General features: G+C 44.3%; 1 protein-coding gene across 1 annotated transcript in view; it reads left to right on the forward strand.

The window, feature by feature from the left end:
* The window catches only part of LOC142956424 (receptor-type tyrosine-protein phosphatase N2-like), a 165531-nt gene that overhangs the window by 68025 nt on the left and 73393 nt on the right, over positions 1–24113 (forward strand). Inside the window, exon 12 of the mRNA XM_076098017.1 lies at positions 16895–16959. Coding sequence (XP_075954132.1) covers positions 16895–16959 — 65 coding nt within the window. The remainder of the gene's footprint in view (positions 1–16894; positions 16960–24113) is intronic.

A 24113-nucleotide genomic window follows, 5' to 3' on the forward strand; every position in this document is an offset into this window, starting at 1 on the left:
AAAATCACAAGACATTCAGAGCCATCTGAATGAAAATGAGACGATTGAGATGCAGGGAAAAGATCTGTGAGAGGCAACGTCAGACAGATCGGCCTACCCGTGGATGTTTTCACTCTTTATTCGACACTGGCTCAGTGGTAGAGCAGGTCCTTCAATCAGAGGATCGGGCGTTCGATCCTGCTGTGTGTGAAGGGGTGAATAACATTTCGTGTTAAAGTGCTAGTCTGGTCGTAGGACTAGAAAAGAGTTGTACAAGTCCATTTATTATGAAAGAAATTATTTTCAATTCAACAATGCACCATAATAAGACTTTTTTTAAAGACTTGAAAGGATAATTAACCTCGCCAGATTCTCTGTTACACAGAACCATCTGAGAAGCCGTTAATAGAAGCTGTTTGGAAGAAGGGCTAGCACTGTCAACAATACCAGGCAGGTGATTGGATGAACGACCTGTCAATCAAACTTCATTGTCGTTCTTTGCTCTTCTTTCGGTGAAGAAATACTCTCCCGTTCTGACATAACTGATGTTGTTGCGGCAGCAAACGTTATACTCTGTGGGAATCGACAGAGTTGTCTAGAACGAACCGTCTCCTCTCCGCGTCGACACGTCACACAAACCTAAACCAGTTCAAACCAGTTCAAACCAGCTCCCCGTAGCTCCTCGCAGGACGCCGATCGGTCCGGACACAAACGCATTACTCGAGGCCGGTCGAGATGGATTTTTGTGGGGTACGAAACCTCTCATTTCACGTGAGAATCCAGCTCCGAGCTAAAAAGATAATCGTATGTTATCATGAATATTATCATTGGATGATACAATGCTCTCATAACCGATAGCGATGGTCAAAGTCACTGCAAAGATCTGGGAGCAAGGCGACATCGTTAAAAAGGAACCTTGGAGGGTAATTAGGCGAACAGCTTGTAGACAAACCACATCATCTTATTTGGAGGTAAAAATGAATTTTCTGCTTTTCTCCCTCATTGTATAAGAGAACTGCACAACTAAAGCAAGCACGGGTTGCTACGCAGCCTCAGGCAGCGTGATCACAGTGTGGCTTTAGCGTTTCTGTCAGACTGCAGCCTTCAAAACGTGAAATTGATGGAAGCTTTGTGCAGACGCCACAGACTGGAACGGATGAATTTATTAGATTTTAAGAGCTTAAATATTAATGAAGGAATTCAAATGTATCATATCGAGATCATTCTGTAAAAAATGATTGTTTGTCTTCCAATCAGATTGTGTAAGTGTGGGTGGTGTGTTAGTGTGCATTTTGGTGACTTTCTGGCTGTGTGTGTGTGTGTGTGTGTGTGTGTGTGTGTGTGTGTGTGTGTGTGTGTGTGTGTGTGTGTGTGACAGCAGACCTCATGCACACAGCTCGGTGTCGGATCACATCAGAGGACTTGCTCGCTGAAAGGGCAGATTGGAACCAGAAGCTTCTCAGCAATCCAACAACAGTCGGCTCTGAAAAAGCAGAGAGAGGAGAGAGAGAAACAAACTCGGATAATTCCCTCTAAAATAACCACGTGTGTGGTGTGTGTGGTGTGTGTGTGTGGTGTGTGTGGTGTGTGCGGTGTGTGTGGTGTGTCTGGTGTGGTTTAGACAGTATTGATGATTGAAGGATCACAGGAATACTCAGCCTTGTTGCCAGGGATCGGCAATGTGTGTTTCTGCAAAACAAGGACACGTTGAATGTGGACGCTTTTGCATTCGTCAGAGCAAGTGACACGAGGAGCGACCGTTATTATAATAAGCTACTCGGTATAGTAACAAGTACAACAAGCAAGAAAGTCCACAAAGGGCAGGTGCAGGAAGAGGGTCTAACAAACACAGGACTTTCACCCAGGAGACGGCTGTTTGGGTCCGATGTTGGGTTACAATGTTAGGTTAAGTTGTTACGTTGTAGCGTTAAGTTACGTTGTGCTACAACGTAGGAACGACCTGCTTCGCCCAATCAGCAGCAGTACAGTATATGCGTGGCATGTGAATGCACAGAACGTGTAGGCACACAGATGCAGAAGTCTAAATAAGGCATCAGACCTCTGTGTTACTCTGATCCTAGGGTGTATCACCTAACTTGGTGATAAAACAATACACCACCAATTAACAAACTGGGTCCAGGATAATAACTGGAATGAAAACTGCACCACAAATATCTGTTTTTAAGCATTTTAAGGTTGTTTCCTTCCTTTAAATGCCTCCTGCAGACTCTACCTCTATCCGCCTCTCTGTCTTCCTTCAACACAGAGAAGGTATTAACGATGGTGAACTCCTTCATCCCCGTACCTGTTGTTGACACTCGATACCTCAGAAATTGCTTGGCCCTGTAGGTAAAAGCCAGACCTCGGATACAATGTGGGCTCCAGGGAGGAGAAATATCTCCCTCTTATCCTTTGAATCTGTCCCACAGATGTAGCTTCTGAGTGGGCGCTGGCAGCCTAATGCCAGTTTGCCCACCGGTCACTTCCCTGGCTTTTTCTTTTTTTTAAAAGTCTGCTAGCGAGGCAAAGAGCCGAGGCTTTGGCGTGATGTTTTTTATATGCCGGAGGCTGCCCTTTATTCACAATCTAGACTCTATCGCTGGGCCTCCTGAGGGGGACCGCTGGTCTTCAGAACCCCTCCCAACACCTCCCTCCCTCCGCCGCCTATTTCTGCTCAAAGTCATCTGGCATTTCTCCAAAGCGGAGCCAGAGTTTATTATTATTACTGTCATTGTTGTTGAAATGGTTAGTAGAGTAGTTAGGTAGCAGAAAAAAAGCCTTATTTCTCGCCTCCACCCTGCGATAGAGATAAAGCTTGTCAGATTTTCATATTTATCGATTTTCCCGATTTCTTTCCCCCCAGCCTGGATTGTAATTAGGAGCCGTGGGACAAGATGGCTTGTCCGGCACGGATAACGTCTTGACGTGAAAGGCTCTGTTATCGTGGATTTACCCATCAGGCCACTGTGCCCGGGGGCTGCGTTGATACCACGACGTGTGCACTCTGCTGCCGCCCTTCTCGCTGGTTCGTCTGACGTGGCAACGAGAGGCCTCGCTGCCGGCAGGAGGTTTTGTTTGTAGAAAGGAAAAGTATTTTTCTCTGAGGGTCAAAGAAATATATGCAGGCTGATGTCACTGTCTGGTTGATAAGAAGATGGGCGGCCTTGGAGATGTGATCTTTGTAAGGCAACAAAAAGGCAAAAATAACATTTGTTCAGGAAAAAATAGCACGACTTTTGAACAAACATTGGGCCTCAGAAAACTAGAACAGAATTCCTCTATTTTTTTGTCCGTACTCACGATTTGAAACATCCATTTTTTTGAAGAACAAAAAAGTATGAATCTCATATGAACAGATTTAGATTATTGTATGTTTTAAATGAAATAGATGCGTTTTAATGATTGGATTATTAAATTTGTGGGCTAAATCAAGATAATAAAACCTTTGGATGAGTTCAGCTTCTGAACGATTTACCTTCTGCTCTTCGTTTACTTTGTTTAGATTCATTCAGCAGAACCTCATTTTCACTACAGCTGAAGTTCTTCGGCTGGTTTTTGGTGCCCTCTCTCCAATGTCTGCACTCGGTACAACACCTACCCTCAGATAGTGTTTATAATAAACAAACACTTTACCTTACATACTGTGACGGGGCGTTATGTTATAATACACAAATACCTGCCCTCATATAGTGTTTAATAGCAGACCACCTCAAGGTGTCACTCAGACAGAACCAGAACATTCTGATGTAGCTTTTCAAAATAAAAGCCCTTCAAATCATATTCATGAGACAATTTGTCTAATTTATCAGTCATTTATCAGCGAAAAATACTGTTCTGATGGTAAAAATACAGATTGACACAATGACTCCAGCTACAACATGACACTACTTTAAAAAAGGCTCTCCTTCTCTCGTGTTAAACATCATACATGTCTCCTGATATGGATTTACTGCCCCTTCCCTCATTGGATAACGATGTCAAGCCAAGTGAAGTGAGCGTTAATACATCCTGAACAGCCTGGTAGCCTCGGTGTCCGTGGGGTCAGCCCTCTCTCTCTGGGATCCTGCTTTAAAGATGCCTACACGCTCCACCGGCCGCGCGTCACTTTGAATGAAAGTGTTTCTCAACTGACGTAAAGAGCACCGCAGACTCTTCATCTGTGTCTGTTTTTGTTTTTCCTCTCAGGGTGTAACTTAGACGGAGCAGATGTCAATGCGGTGTTCACTCTTGTATTCAGGCCTGAAGTAGGATGCACGTAAAAGCAAGTCGAATAACAACACGTGAGTGTTGTGAGATAATCGTAGGAAGTTAAAGGTGCACTGTGGAGAAAACATTGAATGCCTTTCCCTCCTCACAAGTCATTTAAAAGAAGTGGACGTAGTTGTCGTGTCGTCACCCATTGGTTTTGTGGCCTATGGTTTTGAAGCCCAGAATTTGGCATTTTCCCTGCTGCCATCTTGGATTTTGACCGTCAGTCATCTTGTTTTTTCGCAACCAGTGAACTGAAGTGACCATATTTGGAATGCAGAGAAGTGACGCCGTGCTAGAGACGCCGTATACGTCTCTGGTAGAGACCTGTCAATCGCCGTGTAGCCCAGTTGATACGTTAACATATTTGAGTGACCCCCGCGTGATGAAAACCTGAGACACTTTCCTTCACAGGTGAAGACCATGACAGAAAGCGTAGAAGTGGAGCTTTGACTTGGGTTGATTTTAAACACCCTATAGTCATTTTTTGACTCCATGCCGTTCTAACTAACTCTTGAACGCACACATGCAACCAAATTCATAAAACAGGGTGACATCTCAGAGCAATCCTGCGAAAATATATCACACAAAGGCTGAATCTGAGCGGTCATGAGTCACCCGTGTGCTGAAATTCTTTTGATTTAGTTCGCCCAAAAATCTACATGTTACCTACCACTGTCTTGGATTTGATACAATGGTTTCAGTTGCAGGCAAAAAATGTTTTCTAATATTGACAAAGTACCTTTAGTGCAGCCATGGCGCAGGAATGAGCTCTTTGAATGCTTTTAGTTTGGAGCTGGTGGCGACATCTTGAAATGCAGTGCACGACTCCAATCACCCACATCAAGTTACATGTGTTTAGAATAAGTGAAATTTACCTCTTCCTCGTTCAGACAGGCATTTCTATTTTTCTGATAATTGAATTCAATGCGTCACTCCTTTCCAGTAACTTCAATAGATTTAGTGAAGCAGCTCTTAACTGCTCTCTTATCCTCTCGTACTGGTCGTCTTGTGCCAGGGTCATCACCAATATTTACACAAAAGCGCCACTTTTTTTTTCCGTCATGGCCTCCAGTCGACACATATTCCGGTGAAGCCGCTACGACGTGAATAAAATTGAACAACCTCGAGCGTCTTCCAGATAGATTATTGTACAGGAAAAAGTGCGGAGGCGGGAGGTAAACCCTTTGAAAGCTCAAGGTTTCTTTCCTCCAGCGTTTGCACTGCTCGTCCTCTCTCAAGTGATAATGGAAGATATTTCCTGTAAGTGGAATTTCGGCGGAGCAGAAGCCAGTGCTATTCCCCCGGTGACGGCCCCCGCTGCCTGGCTACCGAGCCGCCTGGCCTTGGCTGCCGCGCAACGCTGGCGGGCTGCATGGGAATGAAAACATGCCCATACACGTATCATAGTTGTATATTCTTTGAGCATTCAAAAAGGCGAGATTGGCAGATTGGAAGTAAGAGCATGAATCTTCAGTTACAAAATACAAGAAAAAAGCCTTTCACAGCTCTGATCATCGTCAGATGTGTCGAGACATTTGCTTCATCTTTAACTGATGAATGTTGAAACTTTCTGCACAACGGTGCCTTTTTAATGACACCATTTCACCCAAAGTAGCACCAACATGCGTGCAGTATCAAAGGCTTAAATTGACAATTGCCTCCACACACTCGCCTCACACACACTATAGACATTGTGCAGCGCTTAGAGGTAAAATTCATATGTGGATGTCCGATCAGTCCTGATGGTAAATTCTGCTGAAGAAATAAATTCCTCAGCGCTGCTACATTGACCGATAAAGCCGATTTATTTATATTTTCTGCTGCAGAGCCGTGGCGGCTGTGCCTACATTTACCAGGATGCATTGTGTGCGGGCGCCAAGCGACACAAGCTCTCTTTTAATCAGATGAATAAACTCACAAGTTTCTCTCTCCGATGAACTAACACAGCCTTAATTGCCTCGTTAACTCATCGTAAAACACACTTCACGACTCCCACTTCACTTCAAACTGGACAGAAAGAGAAAGAAAGCTCACACACATGGACGATGACTATATTTCACTGTAACAACTAGATGATACAGATTTAACATTAAGAATCTTCTCATCACTGTGTATGCACATTGAGGCATTGGCAGAAGGTAAAGGAAAGTTTCCCCACAACATCTTGTCACTGCTTCATGGATCAGTTGTACAAATTCTAATCTGCTTCAGAGCCTTAGTATGCTTCACATAGACTAGAGACCTGCTCCACAAACATGGGTGGGTCACCCCACCATTACCTCCTTCTACATTCATAACCAACGTCTCTCTCATTTCTCAGGCGTTGATGGGGTTGCACTCAGTTGCACATTCGCAAAAAAAGTGACAGAAGTTGTGCAAAGAATGATGAAAGAGAGCTTGAGAGAAAAGTTCAAAGCCGCCCTAATTTTATACCTCCAAGTACCTGCTGTTGGCCAACCGATGCTTGAAGTGGATGTGACGGTCGGGGTTGTCTGTTTTGGAAAGTTACAGTAAATCCATTCTTGAATTTGGACGACGTAAGAGGCGTTTGCTGCTCTTAGCGTCCCACGTTGTAGTTAATTGTTTAATGGAGCGTTCAGGCAATCCACGACAACTCGTAAATCTGTGAAATATCACGTGACTGTGTTGTATTTACGAGGTATCATCACTCGTTGGAGAATACATTACAGTATCCGGACAAACAGCGGATACTATTTTGTGAAACCATCTACTTAGCTATTGGTATTTACACTTGTTCGCCTGTTTAAACTCAACATAAAGCGATAGATTTGACTTGAAGGCCTGAATGCTTTGTCCTCCGTGAGGTTAGAGCATCACAGCTTCACTCGGACGGTCAAGTCATCTGAAAGACGCATCTTTGCGGAGGAACGGTCAGAAATGCTGGACAGAAGCAGGATGAGGACCAGAAGGACGGCTCGGGAAGTGGCACGTACTCCGAGAATAGTTTACACTGGAAGTCGGTCCAACTCAGAACACGCCAGACATTGTGTCTTGGCTCAGTTGTTGAGGATTAGAAACAGTTGCAAAGTGATCTGTGTGCCAGTCGTCGCTCCAGGACAGTGAGTTTCTCTTTCCGATCCGACGGTCACAGAAAACCTTTCTCTCCTCGGCACTCACATGCTTTGTGGGCAGGATTGCGAGGGTTACTTTAAAAATCACTCCCCAAGCCTGTTCGTGGGTTAGCGAGAGAGATGGCTTTAGCAACAAAGTTGATAATCTTTGAAAGATGTCATGTGTGTTGGACAGTAACAACTATCAATACAGATAGATCGTTAGAACTCATGGATGAGCAGCAAGCAGTCGCACCTGACAACCTGCATTTTGGTCAAAATGGAAGGAAAGAGAAATTTGATTTCCGCATGCCCCAAAGACAACATGGTAAAATGATTAACTGCTAATTCACAGCTAATCATATCTTTTCATGTTTCATCACTTTGTAATGTGCCGCAGTGCTGCTTGAACCATCCCGTGCTGCTGCTCTACCTGGTGATCTGACAGCGAAGGCAAAGCGAGTGTGTCGAAGATGAGTCGCATACTGTAAAGGTCATCCATCAGAGGGGGGGGGGGGGGGGGGGGTGAGGCAGGAGATAGCGGGAGAGTGATGGAGGAGGGAGGCGTTAAGTGTTGGCTTTCCATGTCAATTTTTCTGTCAGCAGCAGTAAGTGGGGCCTCTTCTTCTTCTTCTCCTGCTTCTTCTTCACGCTCTCACTCTGCGATATCGCCGCTGACGCCAGCAAGTTTTCTCTTCATATGAACATTTAGAGTTTAATTCAATAACTCTGTTGACACTTTCATATGTAATGCAGCAACGGGCTGTTATGTATTTACTTGTGGGGTGTTGAGCAGTGAAGTATTACTGTTTATTTTGAATGACATGATTCATCGTATAACGTCATCATTAAAGGAACAGTTCAACATTTATATTTGCTTCATTTCAAACGTTTGTATGAGATCATTTTTACCAACATCTTCTTTGTGCATTAGTCTCTGCAGGATATTGCAGTGAATAACAAGACCGCAGTGATTAAAATGAGTCGGGAGCAGAAGACACTCAGTGAGAATGCATTATATAAAGTAACCCGCGTACATGTGAGCCATTATTCCGCCTGATCGGTATGATCATGTCACATGTATAAAATGACCTGTAATTACACGCTTGCACAATTCAGACATCGTGCACTTTCATGGAGAATCACACCCACACATCACGTGTTGCTTCCCACTCGATGTGTGCGGATGAGAGGAGTCAAAGAGAGGAGTGATAACGGCCGTCTCATCGTTCCCCTTTGGAAAGTCTGCTCACACATTTCCAATTGACATGTCTGCTGTATCCTGCTACATCTCCTCGTGCACATCAGCAGTTTGATTGCTTCTTAAACCGACTACTTAATCCGTGGCCCCTTCGCAGCTCCACGGGCAAAGCAAGATACTCAACATACTCGCCTCCTGTAGACTGACGAAGAGTGGAACGTTTTTTAGTCCCGTCCGTCAGAGAGAACAGCAGCTGCAGTCGGCTTGAATCCATGTCAGTGGGAATGACGTGAAAACATACATAGAACGTCTCACGGTTTGCAGTGTTGTCCATTTTTCCACTCTCCATCTGTGGTCCGCATGTTCTAAGAAGCTCTCCTGACCAAAGTATTGCTGACTACTTTGCTTTTTATTGGAAACATAATCGTTTAAGGTGAATGTTTAAGCAGTTTTTCTGACAAAACCATGTTTGTGGGAACATCAGTGGAGGTCATTAGAGAGGTTTCGATACTTTTTGTTGACGTTCCTTCATTCTCTTTCTTTTGTTTCTGTCTCTTTTAAAGAGATCAGTTATTTGAAGTAGAGAAGATAGACAGGAGAGAGAGAGGGGGGGGGGGGGGCATCATGCAACATGAGTCCCCAGCTGGAATCGAACCAGTTACATTCCAGGTACTTGGCCGGTGCTGTTACCACTTTTCTACCAAGTTTGATTTTCAAACTATTCCCATACTGGCTGTAGACGCTGCTTCCATCAGCAGCTCGTAATGTGCTGGTTCCTCTGCTCACACTTAACCAGCCATATTTTTTGGGACGTGTGGCGTACTTAATTATATTGTGGCCAAAAACACGACTTAAAATTCTGAATATGATTCATACCAATGCTGACAGGTTTTGGAATCCAGTTCAGCTAATGCAAATTGAAGCTGAACGCATCTGCTGCTGTTTCTTACCGTATATTCAGTCTTTGTTTTTCATTTTCTGCTGTTTTTAAATACTTTCTAGTATTTAACCTGAATGACGGCATGTTGGACTGTGAGGCCGATGCAGAGCCCAGATGGCACCAAAACCAACACTAAGCATTACTTACAGAAAGTGTCCGGTGCACGTCGTCCGGGGACTTCCTCCCGTGTCTGAAGATGGAGAGCTGTTACCTTTTTTCCACGTCCTCCCTCGCTCCCTCGCTCCCCGGCTGGGTGATGCTTGGCTCGGGCTGTGAGGAGGTTTTAATAAATGGCGTCCTCAGTTCTGGCAGCCTTATCTCTGGCCCCGCCAAGCGATCGTCATCTGCCAGTTATCAGCCCGATGAACCCCCCCCCCCCCACACACACACACACACAAACACTCTGCTGTGGAGGGACGGGGGTGTCGGGAGAGGAGAGGGAATGAGGGAAGAGGATAAGCAATGGGTGGCAAGAAGATGGAAGTGAGCGAATGGGAAAGGGTGGAGGAGAAGAGAAGTAGAGGGGATAAGATAAAGAGGAGTGATGAAAGACTGAATGGTGAAGAAAAAAATGAAAGTAGTGACTAGGAAGGAGGGAAAGGACACAGGCTAGGATGTGAAGAAGGAAGGGAGTGAAGAGAATAGAGGGAGAGATGAAGTGGCACTTTAGGAAAAAATTGCACAAATCTAGTTTTTCGAAGCCAGAACAAGGTTTTATCCCCCCCCCCCTCACACACACACACACTGGAGGTCAGTTCCATTTGTGGAGTATTGGGTTTTATGACTCAAGACTCAATTTCTCAAAGGTCACCTCCACCTGAGGAATAGTAGTTTTCATGAATTCCCTCTCAGAAAGAAAAGCTCTTTTACACACTTCCCAACTGCTCCAGTTCTCTGTGTGACTGTTAAGCAGCTAGCGGATGAAAAACAAACAAACACGGAGGTTAGAAAAATGTTGCTGATTTATCTGGGCTCACATTTCATAGAGCGAGCGGTGATCCGCTAATGAGCGCCTGTTGTCGGGGACGGGGCTTCCTGCGAGGCGTCGGTTGATGCGAGGTCATTAATCGTTGTGGGTGGTGGGGAGATGTTTTCCCCCGGCCGGGGTCCCCAGAGTCACATCAGCTTAATGAATTGTTTGTGTGCACTAGTAGAGGTGTTTTTAATGCCTGCCTTTTTAAAATGTGAACACATGAAACGGAGCAGAAGCGAACGGCTAAATGTCATCGATTAAAGCGGTGAGCGGTGTTCAGCGCGACGGCGGAGAAACAAACACGATCGCGGCCTTTGTGTCGTATCTGGATCAAGTTTAGAGTTCAGCATCGAGTATAAGCGTGGCCTCGAGGACCCTGATGGTTACGTCACGCTAAAAGGAGGCACAAGTTAGATCTTGGCAGGACTTTTGAAAGTGGATCATTAGGAGGGATATTTTAGAAATCTGGCTGTTAAATTCTCAGTCGTAGTGAAGAACTTACTGAGAATCCACTAATAACTCTGCTGTTTGGTGGCGGGCAGGTGGTGTGTTCATTGGGTTCTTCAATCAGTCGTGGGACCGAATAACACGTCTATAAATGCGAGTCTTACTTTTTACATCCAGTTTGAAGTTTGGGCCATAATTTAAGAATTTATGAGCTAATCGTGACATTTTAACACAAATGTCTAAAAGTATAAAGTGACGACATTTTGGACGAACGAGACGTGAACTGTAACTATTTTGTTCTTTCGTCTCTTTCTGCATCTCCTCATTTATTCGACTCTTCTTTCTCTCTCTACATCATTTTTCTTTCTTCCTCACCGTCCCCCTCCTCCCTCACCCCTTTCTTTGTCTCTTTCTTTCTCCCACCTCTCATTTTGTCCCCCCCCTCCCCGTCCGTCTATCACCCTCTCTCCTCATCTCTTCGCTCATTCTTCACATCCCTCTCTTTCTCTCGCTCTCCCGGTCCCTTTTCTCTCCTCCCTTAATGGTCTCTCGTCCCCCAGGTGGCCCTGGATGCCGTTTCGGCCCCCTGCTTTTGAATTTAATTACACGTGGCATTGTCTTCATGAAGTCCCCCCACACACACATAAATACAACCCAAGCCCACTGCTGCTGGTTCATACTGCATCCTAGATCACTGCAGGCAATAACACCCAGGGGTGGGGGAGCGGGGGGGGGGGGGGATCAACTAGGAACAGATTGAAGGCTGAAAAGTTGATATCGGAAATCAAATTAATGCAAGTGAGAGCGAAACCATATCTAATTAAGACGCTTTTGAGAAACCGACGGGCTAATCTGTTTTGGCAGAAATACTGGTGACTCGTGGCGTCGATTGTGAGACCGAGAGTTCATTTAACGGGAGAAATGTCTGTATTCTGTGGGAGAAACACGGGTTAGACAAAATAACAGAAACACTTTATGAATGGTTTGTTTGTGTTAATGCAGTTTTTTTCATATGTTGTGAAACATTTTCCAGAATGATTATCTTTGATTTAGTCTTTTCTCTGTTGGCCCTCCGGCTTAAACACTCATGGTTGTGCCATAGACAACACAATATATATATATATTTATTTTGTTGTTATTGTTGTCTATGCTGCTATAAAACTCATTTTAAAGTCCCGATTGCCTCTTTTATAGTTGAACATCATTTTTACCCACTATGACACAACTTGGTAGCAGCAGGTGTGACTACATAGAGGCGTTCACATTATTTTGTCTACACTGAACCAGTAGAATATTCAATCTCTTACAGTTATTTTAGTCAACCAATTTAATTTCCTCCCGATCTTCTAAAACTAACTGCTTGGCCTCATAACCATTAAATGTTTGCACGTATTCTTAGAATGTATTTTTACTTTGAGCACTGTTTCATCAAACTTATTCTTTTGACATTTCGATCTATTTCGCACTGTTTAGCTCATTTAAGGCACAGCACTCCTCAGATGGCTTGTTGTATCTGGACTGAGCTGAAACACATCAACTATTCATAACCTTTCTTCACTTCATGCTCTGCTTTTCTTTGAGCTTTTCTTTTTTTGCTGCAATTATTTTTTTTCCTGTTGACTTTTTCACCAGCAAGACCTTCAGCGCTCGTTGGGAGCTTTGGACAGAAAGAAACTAAACAAAAAGCGACCAGCGATTATGTCTTAATTTGCCCAGGGATCGTGGCTGTCGTGATTACATCCCTGCACTGTGTCGCTGCAGCGGCGCCGCTGCCCTGCCTTTGGTTTCATGAAGGATGGCTGTTGTTGTCTTCTCATTATACGGCTCCTGAAATGTACCCGCGAGGCTGAGTGAGAGGTGTGGAGGCTGGGTGGGTGTGGTTAGTTTGAAATAACGACCCCTCGGTGCTGCGAGAGCATCTATTCTGTTGGTCCAGGACTCGTGGAGCCGGCCTCGGCCCTTTCCCTTTTGTCAACGGTGAAAAATGAAGCATTTCTGAATCCCTGGCGCTCGCTGTGTTTCCCTCCAGGCGCCTCAGATACATTGAGTTAACATAAAGCAAAATTCAGGACAGGGGCAGCCCGGGTGACAAATGAAGCGCCTGTGTGCTTTTTTATTTTTTTGGAGAGAAAATGAAGGGGCCCCTTTTTGTAGAAATGAGATTTAGTCCTCGTTACCTCCTTCAGGCTCCAATTTTTCCCCCCGCGGTCCAAATGTATCTGAGATGGAATATTCTTAAAATGAAAAAAAAGGGAGAATAATCTGAGTATGGATCATTTTCCCTTCAACTCGCCCTCAATCTGTCGTCCATCTCTGCTTCGCTCCCATTTTGTCACATTACAGCTTATTGTCGCACCGCTCTGCCGGCCGGGGCGAAAAAAAAAGGAAAAGTTGCCCGTCGGTCTGATCACGACACCCAGCCCCATCGCAGCTTCTTAAAAATGGATCCAATTTGGGTTTTCGGAGAGAAAGCTCGCTGGGGTACAAATGAGGCGCCTCGGCTCGCCGGTTCGCGAGCAGTGCTCTCATCCGACTCGGACTCATCTGTAGTCCGCAGGAGAGGAGAGGGACGCATGGTCCGGGCGGCTTTTTGGCCAGATTTCGGAGAGGCCGGAGCGCTGCAGTGTTTCGGCGTCCAAAGACTTGTTGGTTAATTAGAGGGAGCGTTCCGCCTGTGATGTAGTCACGCTCGCTGGCCGCGTGGCAAGTCTCTCCGGGGAACCCGAGTTTTCTGATTCCCTCCCAACAAAAAAAAATCCTGTCGAGCGCTTTCATGTTTGTTTGTGTTTTGGGAATATCAGGCTTTTTACTCTGATTCTGTATCAGGAATTAAATGTGTGTGTGTAGGTGTTTCTGTGTGTGTGTGTGTGTGTGTAGGTGTTTCTGTGTGTGTGTGTGTGTGTGTGTGTGTGTGTTTCAGCTATTCAATTAGGCTTTTCTGCAGATGCAACTCAATAGGTTTTTGCCTCACCAATTACCAAAGGCACTTTAGGTCTGTACTTGTTTGGCTGGTCCCAGGGTTGCCTGCTGTTTACCATCTCTGCCTGTGTTTCATTTGAACTGAATTAATCATTTAAAAACATTTCGGAGGGGCCGATCCATTGGCACCACCGCGGCTCGTATTCAGACGGCACAAACAAAAGGATCGACGGCGTCAGATTGAAACAGATTTGATCTGCAAAATGAAATAATCTAAAAGAACTGATAAGAGTATTGATAAGGAACAAATAAGAATCGTTGTGTACTAGTATTGATGAAATCCTAACGGTACCCGTCCCTAGTCTCCAGTGTCCACATTGAGATCCGATCCCTCTGTCTGGATGGGAGAGGAGGAAGCCTCCGGAGGCTGCATCACGTACAAGCTTGCTGCCGGCGGTTAGGCGGTGCATAACGCGTGACCAGACAGAGCAATGGGATCTCAATGTGGACACTGGAGACACGTATATATTACCTGGTGTAAATGTAACCAGGGTAAATCCCATTTAACAAGGTGCAGAGGGGGGTCTAACTAATGCAGCATCCAAAAGCAAATCACATACAGCTCTCCGTGGGCTGCACCATTTAAAGGGTGCCGCGCCTCTGACCCCACCCCGTTTAGTGATGTCACAAACAACTGACGAGTGACGGAAAACACCCGAGACAGACCGACCGAGAACCCAAACGAGGAGCCACGGACGTCTCCGTGAGACACGTGTAACGGCAGAAAGTCCATTCAGACGCCGCTCAGCGAGCAGAAGAATAGGCGACGCTGACAAACCAATTCCGCCACTTCAGCTTCTATTTGTCACTGAGGGGGAGTCGAGCCGGCAGTCGCTGCCCGCTGACAGCACTATTAAGACACGTCGGCCCACAAGGTGTTCATACGTCTCTGTCTGGGGCTTGGGACGCCGACCAGTCTGCCACTTCTCCATTAAAAAACAGTTCACGGTGTGTTTTATTACAGCATATCTAACATAGACGAGTCTATTTTTCATATGTTATGGACTAGAACCATTAAATAACACACTTATAGGTACCTTATAGCTACACACACTTAATGTCTGTACCTTGAGTGTTATCTTTAGGCGTTAGAGAACTGACAGGGTCCCACTTGTCTCACAGGTGAATGATGTGGTTTTACTGTAAAGAGCCACTCATTGAGACAGTGATGCTAAAGGACAAGGTCTGTGGCTACACGACGCCTTGGCGACACTAGCTAATCATGCTCTGACAGATTGAAGGACTGATTATAAAATGTGAATTTGCAGGACTGTGGCAGAGTCAAGGCTCGCTATTTGCATATCCTTCATCTGCCTTGTGTGTCAACAAAAGGAGAAGCGCTCTCTGTCTCCACACCGGCGTATTCAGATGCAAAGTAAAGTGAATGTAATTATGTTCCCTTTCTTTCTTTCTTTTTTTTCTTCTTCATAACATATTGTTCTGGCTTTAATATTACGCTCAGCCGTGAATATAAATTGTAGTTCTCCGTTTGTTTCCCTTCAAGGCGATGGGAACAAAATAGACAGCTTTGTGCAGGGCTTAATTCTATTTGTGGGGAAATTTGTTGTAATATTTGCCCGGCGGCAGGTCAGGTTAGAAATTCATATTTCATAAAGTGAAGATATGCTACAGTAATAGCTCATTTGGTTCTGGAACGGCAGAATATATTGTCGAGCCCTGAGGAGGTTTTTGTTGCCCTAATTGAGCAGACGTTGGCGTCTGGGAAGTGCTCACACGATAACCCCAACGACATCACCGCCTGTTTGATCAAATCCAGTCAAGAGTGGGCACTGGCATTAGTTTAAAGGACGTGGTGGCAGTGAGGTGAATCTAAAGGGGGATTTTAGGGAAATGATATCTGTACTCAACAGTCAATATGACCATTCACGAGATGTGTAGGGATATCACAAGAACCGATACGGCCGCTCTAAGTCGATGGCGAAAAATGAAAAGATGACGGTAATCGTTGTTCTACAGTACCGTAGGTACCGGGGATCATGGCTCAAGACTAGCAGCGTACCGCCGTCCCTCGGACGATAGAACATGTTCCTGATAATGCTACATTGGGAACAACAACTCACTGGGCGATGTCACGATGTGTTCAAATGACATCTTGTAACAATCAACTTTTGGTGGGAAACGTGGGCCGGATCATCAGGGATTAATAATAAATAAGCAAAAGATGAAATACAAGCAGTAATAAAGGAGTGTATGTTTATGTATGTTGGAGTACATGGGATTTATTGTTTTGTTTTATCGTGGCATTGATTGGGCATCAAAATTGTGGAATTTACCACCAATTGGAAGGTCAGTGTATGCACTCCCTCTTACTTAGAGAACAGCAGTATAGTGGATGGAGCAGACTCCTGGCCTTGCGGTAGAAATTTTAATTGTCTAAAAGTGTATTGAGCAGTAACAACGAACCAGCATTATATAGGCGCAACATCCTCTACTCATAAAGTCACAAGATGTAAGAGTCTGGTTGTTCTCAGGCACAGCAATGGTTTCAGCTAAAAGTGAACTTTTCTGTGATGTGTTTCTTGAACCCAATGATCAATGATGGTAGAACATGTAGGATGTTTTTCAGTCATCTGGAAGATTCACTGGTTATAACAATAATCACTTCCAAGAATTATCAAACCGATGAGGTCCAGGCTCTGCTGTATGTATGTGTATGATTAATATTTAAGATGAAGAAGGAAGTTATTGATTTTCTGTGAATCAGTGGAGTGCTGAGTTTAAAAGCAGCTTTGGTGGATTTTGTACCATTGATTATTAGCAGCTTCTGCACACATGGATGCATCCTGTGGACACCGGGGGTTAATCCAATTTAAACTGTATAGAATGTACTGAGTGCTATTTTGCTGGAAAGGTCTTGCTGTTTTGGTCTGTGTAGATCGTTTGGCTGATTTTGTTTCATAAACCAACCCTGTTTCTACACAGACAGATTGCACAAATATTCCATTGTTATTTTCTGTAAAACCTTTAAATGTTTGACGTTTTTAATGGTTTTAAACAGTGTTTTTTTCCCTCTCTGTTTTTTCTGACTGTAGTTCAGCAGAAAGAATCTCTGGAGGACGAAGCAAAGCTCAGCATTCTGGAGGCCGGGGTCACCGACGTGAGTACACAATGTAAATCAAAGGTTTAAATGAGTGGGAACAAGTTACGATACGAGTCTTCAACACAAATTAAACACAATGATCCTACGCCCAAGGGCCAAACCATGGACTGCTACTGTACAGCAGCCTCTACCCTGATGGAACCAGGGATTTGTCCCATTCAGCCGCAAGAGCATCAGTGAGGTTCAACGCTGATGTTGGTTGATCAGTTCTGGCTCCCAGTTGTTGTTCCAGTTCATCCCAAACAAAGCTGTTGGATGGTGTTGAAGTCAGGGCTCCGTGCAGGCAAGTTCCTCTAACTTACACCACAAGTGGGGAAAACCATTTTGTGCACGGAGGCTTCGTCGTGTTGAAACAGATGAGGGTCTTCCTCAAAGCACCACAAAGTTGGAAGCACACTGTTGTCTGAAATATTGTCAGGTAGGTCATGCATTTTACAAAAAACATTTCCCCATGTATCACTATTGATATCTTGCATTTCTACAAGTACTTTTTTGGTAAAACATCTTCACGAGTCATTCGTTTACTGGAAAGACAGATTGTTGTTAAGATGAACAACCGAATTCCATTTGCCTTTCTTTCGGTTCTGTCTTTTTTCTCACTTTTTGTCTCTTACTGTATCAGTGGCGTTGGGTCGTTGCGACGCTAGCACGAGGCCCTAGTTATTCACTGACGCTTTAATCAGTCACGACTGTTGTTGACTCAGTTTGTCAGTCTTTACAAATTTTGCACCTAAACTAGCTACTGTATATCGTAATGTCTTGTCTCGTGATCAAATAGAGACTTAACATCCGCATGCATCTTACCCAGCAACCGTCATTGCATATCTATATATCTCAAAAATACCAGATAAATAAAGCATTTTTGGAGTTTGTTTATATATTGTATGTAGAATAAGCAGCATATCATCAGCATATATATCAAAGGGCACCATTTGTAATTTAACGAGCGTTGTCCTTTGAACACAGTATTTATTTCAGATGTGGCAATCTCTCAGTCTAACACATTGTGTTATATTAGTAGTGATTAGTTGTGTGTGTAGTAGGACCCGCCCTACAACGCCCCCAACGCAACTGCACTGTCTTTATTACTAAATATAGGGAAGATTAACCGATGCGTGTCGGAAAATCGATGCAAGAGACTTAGATACGGCTACTTCGATTGAAAACTATGAATCCAGCTCCAATGTTGAGGGGAATCGATCCAAAATCCATACGTCCCACAATAACCGATACAGTTAGAAAAAGCTCCACTTTTTACATGTTACCTGTTTGTATGAGCAGAAAGAGAGAGAGGGCGGTGTGTCTGTTGGTACAATGGGGGAGACAGAGAAAGCAAGACCCAGCCATCACTAATGAGGAGCTACGGTAGCTGACAAGCTATTAAAATGTGTCGATTGTATCCTATTGCAGACAATAAATCAAGATACACACCCTTAACTACATTATAATTGTACTTGTACTTCTAAGCAGCATTTCTGATGATTGGCGCCTACTCCATCCCCTCCACCTCTCTCTTTCTCCCTCTCGGGCCTCTCTCCCTCTTGGTTTTCATCTCTTAGCATTGCTATTCTCCACCATCTCTGAGATAAATAGACTGCTGAGCGTCTGCACTCGCCCACTGATTCAAGAGTTAGTCTGCGCCGATGACGGCACGCCGTTCACCATGCTTATCAAAGTGGCAGCAGCGTGGTGTGGGAGAGAAAGGTGGGAGGAGGAGGAGGGGTGGAATGGAGGGCCTATCGTGGTGATCAATACCTCACTGCAAACAGGAGCCAATTATGTCCAATCGAACCTCCATTGTAAGAGAGAGAGAAGCAGAGAAAATCCCTCCATCACAGGCTGCCAGTTAGAGGAATGCTAAGAGAGTCTGAACCTGCAACCAAACATCCATCATCACCCCGTACGGTGGGTATTATAGTTCTATCATATTACTGTAAAATAAGAATATTAACATACTACATCACAGCTGACAGGTTTAAAAACACACACAAAAAAACAAAAAGTTAGTTTCTCAAGAGTGCAGACGGGTGCGCTTTGTTTTCCAGCTCGACTCTGTCTGGACAGTTTGAACAGGCCTCTCGGTTTGAGCGTCGGAGGAATGGATTCTGGTTCTCTCATCGTTGCCCGTGCATATGCATGTACCCGTTTGAAGCGAAGACAACATGAACATTTATTGATCCCCTGTGGGGGTTGTTGCCGCAGCAAAGGTAATGGGGAAGGAATAGCTTTCAATAAAACCAATAAAGACTAAAACAGGCGATCAGTAAAACCGAACATAAATTGTTGTGGGGTCGTTAAAGTTTATGCATCTGACAATCCGGCATGTTTAGTGCAATGGGCGAGCAGGAGTTATGTAGAATGAGTGTGCCAACTTAAGCACAAATATAAAGTAATTATCTGTGTTGTATCTACAGAAAGATTTATTTCAGATATTTAGAACACATTTCTCTTGTTTGTTGGAGTACACTAGTGTGTTTTAGAAATATAGAGTACATGGGTTTAAAGAACTGGACAGCTGAGACTCGTGTGGATGTAATGAGTTTCCTTGTATTCATGCGTGATGATGTTAGACCCCATGGTAGCCATTTCATTTTGGTGAGAGCAGTTTTGAAACTTGATGTCTATGTATAAAATGACCTGTTGTGACATATAGGATACAACTACAAACTAGAGACTGAGGGCATTCAGAGGATGTCTGGCTTTCCTGGGTATATTGCCAATAAGGGGGTTTCTGATTAGCTTCCAAAACAGAAGTGCTCGCCATCCGATCGCCAAAAAAATGCAAAAATCCCAAAATATCAAACGTTTTTATACCAAATCACAGCATGAATTTTTCTATGGTGTTCATCAAGGTCTTGGTGACTTAATGTGGTATTTCAGAGGATTTTTGATATTTTCATCAATTCATGAGCGGTAAACCCAAAAATTGCTGCAACAACTGATGAGACGAAATAGTTCATTGGGACGGCCTTTGTACTTCCATCATAATGTTCTAAGCCCTTTTACACTTTCACCATTTATTTTAATTGAGCTAGAACAAGTTAACGCACACGGCTGAGCTGCCTCTCAACTTTATCTTCAGGTTACCAGCTTTCACATGATGTAAAACACTTCAATGAGGCATATATCTGTTGGCCTGCTATCGCCCCCTCAAAAAGGTCTCTGAGGGTTAACGAAGCTCTTTAAGATCGTAAGCAGTAAGAAGGATTCTCTGAATGAACACTCACATGAACACAACTTAGCTCATACCGTAGAAAGAGGTCGGGTTGGTGGATGCTTTGCTATGTAAGACTTGTATTGTGTTGTGCAACCCCGTGTTGTAGAATGACGATAAGTGAACCTTGAAGTTCAACCTTGAAAGACATCGAGTAAATGCTGTTTATAGGGAAAGGAACCAGAAGTCCCATTTAACAGCCTGCGTGTCCGGTCCAATTCTGTCCGAGTGAATCAGCACATCTCCCGCTGCTCCCTCTCCGCGGCTCGTTCATGATTCGTGACCACACTTCCAAATTCCTCACCTATCAAGTTTCTGAGAAATCGAGGCGGTAACTCGCCTTTTCTCACGGCTGTTATTTATTTATTTTTTTGTTCTTTGGAATTCAGGACGGCAGAGGAGCTTCAGTGAGCACGTCGATGGGATGAGTTTAGTGGGAATATCTGCTTTTCTAACTCTTAAGTGCAGGCAATTTACAAAAGAGCGGCAGCACTTGACTAAACCTGGGGAAATGCTAAATAAAGTGAAAGCGGGGACGTGTCAGTTTGTCAGCAAGATATCTGAAAACACTTTTAAGCCGGAACTTGCTGGAGAGACACTCGTTGGTAAAACAATCAATTAATTCAGAAAATGTGTTCTAGCGCCCACGTAATACTATTGATGTGCCATATCTGCAATGTGACAACTGCAGCAAACACGTTGATTCGACAACAACTGACAAATGAAACTGAGGAACACGTGTCTTCATCTTTGCTTTGACCCTGGACCCTTTTTTTTATAGATTGATCCGTCAGAATGGTAATTTGTGCTTAACATACAAATCACAATATGTTGAACCTGTAGAATCTCACTTAGTCTGCGTCGTCTCCTCTCCGCTGTGTCATGTCTCCGCTGTGTCATGTCTCCGCTGTGTCATGTCTCCGCTGTGTCATGTCTCCGCTGTGTCATGTCTCTGCTGTGTCGTGGAAAGATCTAAAACTCTGAAGCTGTGTTGTGATGAACTGGATGACATGCACACTGTCATCACACTTCCTTTGACAAAGCAACTTGTTATCCTATAAAAATATGGTTGAAGGAACGTCAAAGTTCTCTGTCAGGAAACCGTGAACACACATCGTTCAAGACAACAAGTGCTTTTGAACAAACAGCCAATTTATCGAAAAAAGTTCCCTCTCTCAGGTATCAGTAAATACTGCATTGTAATGCGCTTTTACCAATTACTGTACAGAGTAAATGTATGTTTTCAGATACTCAAACTTCATGATTTAACTGGACATTAAGAAACATGGTTTAAAGCTTTAAAAACGAAATAGTACAAATCTTAGTTACTTACATTAATCACTACTACTACTACTACCACAGTTACTTATGTATCTTTAACAATATTCAAACCTGATATGATTAGCAAAACGTTATATTTTACATTCACAGCTATACGGAAAATGACAACACGACAAACTCCTTAATTAGCTCGATCTAAACAAAACACAACCCACGATAGATCAATTAAAAATGCATACAAACCTGTAAAAAAAAAATGTTTTATGAAAAAACATTACAATCGTCTTCTATACTACTATAAGAAAATCTGAGACACAGAAACCAAATTTGCCATCGCATTCAGCAACATTCAACAAGCATATACTGCATATATGTACAGTATATATACACCCACACAGCTGTTGTCTTGGATTGCATTACATCATAAAGGTGTACCTAATAAAGTGGCCACTCAGCATATGTTCCAATGACATTATATGACACACGGTCCATTGTGGGCCCAGCCTGTTGGATCAGGAGGGATCTTTCTTTGGTTTCATGTTCACACAGTGACGACTCGGTGGCCTCGATGGATTACACGCCTTCATAAAAACCTCAAACATCCTCATTTAAGTTTCTTTCTGACGGTTCGTACGACGCCGCTGCTTCTTAAAGGACTTCAGGCTCCCGCCATTTTCCTCCAGTCTGACCGCCGTTACCTCACGTGGCTTCGCGACTGAACACGACCTCGCCGAGACCGAATAGAGCCACTCGCGTCCAATTAAGAGAGAGTGAGTGTGTGTGTGTGTGTGTGATGGGAGGGAGTTATGGAGATAAGGTTGCTGTGGCAGCAGCCAGATTATAATTGTCCTGGAGTGGCACTAATCCCCCCCCCCGACCCCGGCCAGCTCGTTTTGTTCACCGCAAATCAAGGCGCTTCCAATCTGTCTGTCTGAAAGAGCGATGTCACAAATAAAGGGAGGAGGGAAGGAGCTAATGAAACAAAAAGACAAAAATAAAGAATAGTAGATGGCTCTGTCCATCACCACTCAACACACTCGCTGTGCAAGAATACATTTACACTCTCAGCCTCGCTTGTTGCTTCAGATTGATTTAAGTATTAAAAATGACAGCAGCTGATTTGAGCTGGAGAGGAGTGGACTCATGAGCTGCTGCACGTTTTGGTTGGTTGGACTGCAAATATTTAGATTCTTGAAGGGGAAACCCTGTTTTTACCTCGTCAAAGTCAGTCGGGAGAAGTAATTAAATGATATATCTCGGCTTCGAGGTTAGAAGTGCAGTGTGTACGATTTTAGTTTAAAACGTTGGACATCTACGTGTTGCGTCGCAGAGGTTTCTACTGAAACAAACCAGCTAGCCCCGGCATGTCGAAGGAAGGAAAACGATCCTCGCCGCCAGGAGCGCACGGCAGATAGCAGTTAGCTCGAACTCAGCCAGCGCTAACCACAGAGCTGCCGATACACAGCTTTAGACCCAGCTTTAGACCCAGATACACAGCTTTAGACCCAGCTTTAGACCCAGATACACAGCTTTAGATCCAGCTTTAGACCCAGATACACAGCTTTAGACCCAGATACACAGCTTTAGACCCAGATACACAGCTTTAGACCCAGCTTTAGACCCAGATACACAGCTTTAGACCCAGCTTTAGACCCAGATACACAGCTTTAGACCCAGCTTTAGACCCAGATACACAGCTTTAGACCCAGCTTTAGACCCAGATACACAGCTTTAGACCCAGCTTTAGACCCAGATACACAGCTTTAGATCCAGCTTTAGACCCAGATACACAGCTTTAGACCCAGATACACAGCTTTAGACCCAGATACACAGCTTTAGACCCAGATACACAGCTTTAGACCCAGCTTCAGACCCAGATACACAGCTTTAGACCCAGCTTTAGACCCAGATACACAGCTTTAGACCCAGATACACAGCTTTAGACCCAGCTTTAGACCCAGATACACAGCTTTAGACCCAGCTTTAGACCCAGATACACAGCTTTAGACCCAGCTTTAGACCCAGATACACAGCTTTAGACCCAGATACACAGCTTTAGACCCAGCTTTAAACCCAGATACACAGCTTTAGACCCAGATACACAGCTTTAGACCCAGATACACAGCTTTAGACCCAGCTTTAGACCCAGATACACAGCTTTAGACCCAGCGGGCACCGGCAAGCTCTGACCTCCGGCGCCACAGTTTCAGCGGGCCGAATACAAGCCGCTACAACCGCCATCTGAAGCTCCGTCCCCCACCCTGTGTAGCGGTCTCTTAGAGGCGGACAGGATGTAACGAAAGCAGGAGTTGGTCACCTTGTTTCTGCCACCAAGCGTACATGAACCATACAGCCCAAACGTCAGCGACACAGTAAACACACTGATGGCTAACACAAACTATAGGCCGCCACGGGAAGATCATAAAACAGCAGTGTTGTTTTTAACCGGCTCGCATAGTTTTCAGCTGTTTGGTTGAATTATGTGTTTTGATAGTTCCTCCTCATTTCACAGTATTGCAGGATATTTTGTTGAGTGGAACGCCACGTCCTCTTTTACCCACCGAACAACAATGAGCGGCTTCCATGATGAATTCACCGGGAACATACTCCTGCTTCTGTGTTTGGAGGAGAGCAGAGTGATACCATCGCTCGTAAT

The sequence above is a fragment of the Anarhichas minor genome, unplaced genomic scaffold (genome assembly GCF_050575085.1).
Source record: "Anarhichas minor isolate MPS153535 unplaced genomic scaffold, ASM5057508v1 ptg000024l, whole genome shotgun sequence".
Classification (NCBI taxonomy): Eukaryota; Metazoa; Chordata; class Actinopteri; order Perciformes; family Anarhichadidae; genus Anarhichas; species Anarhichas minor.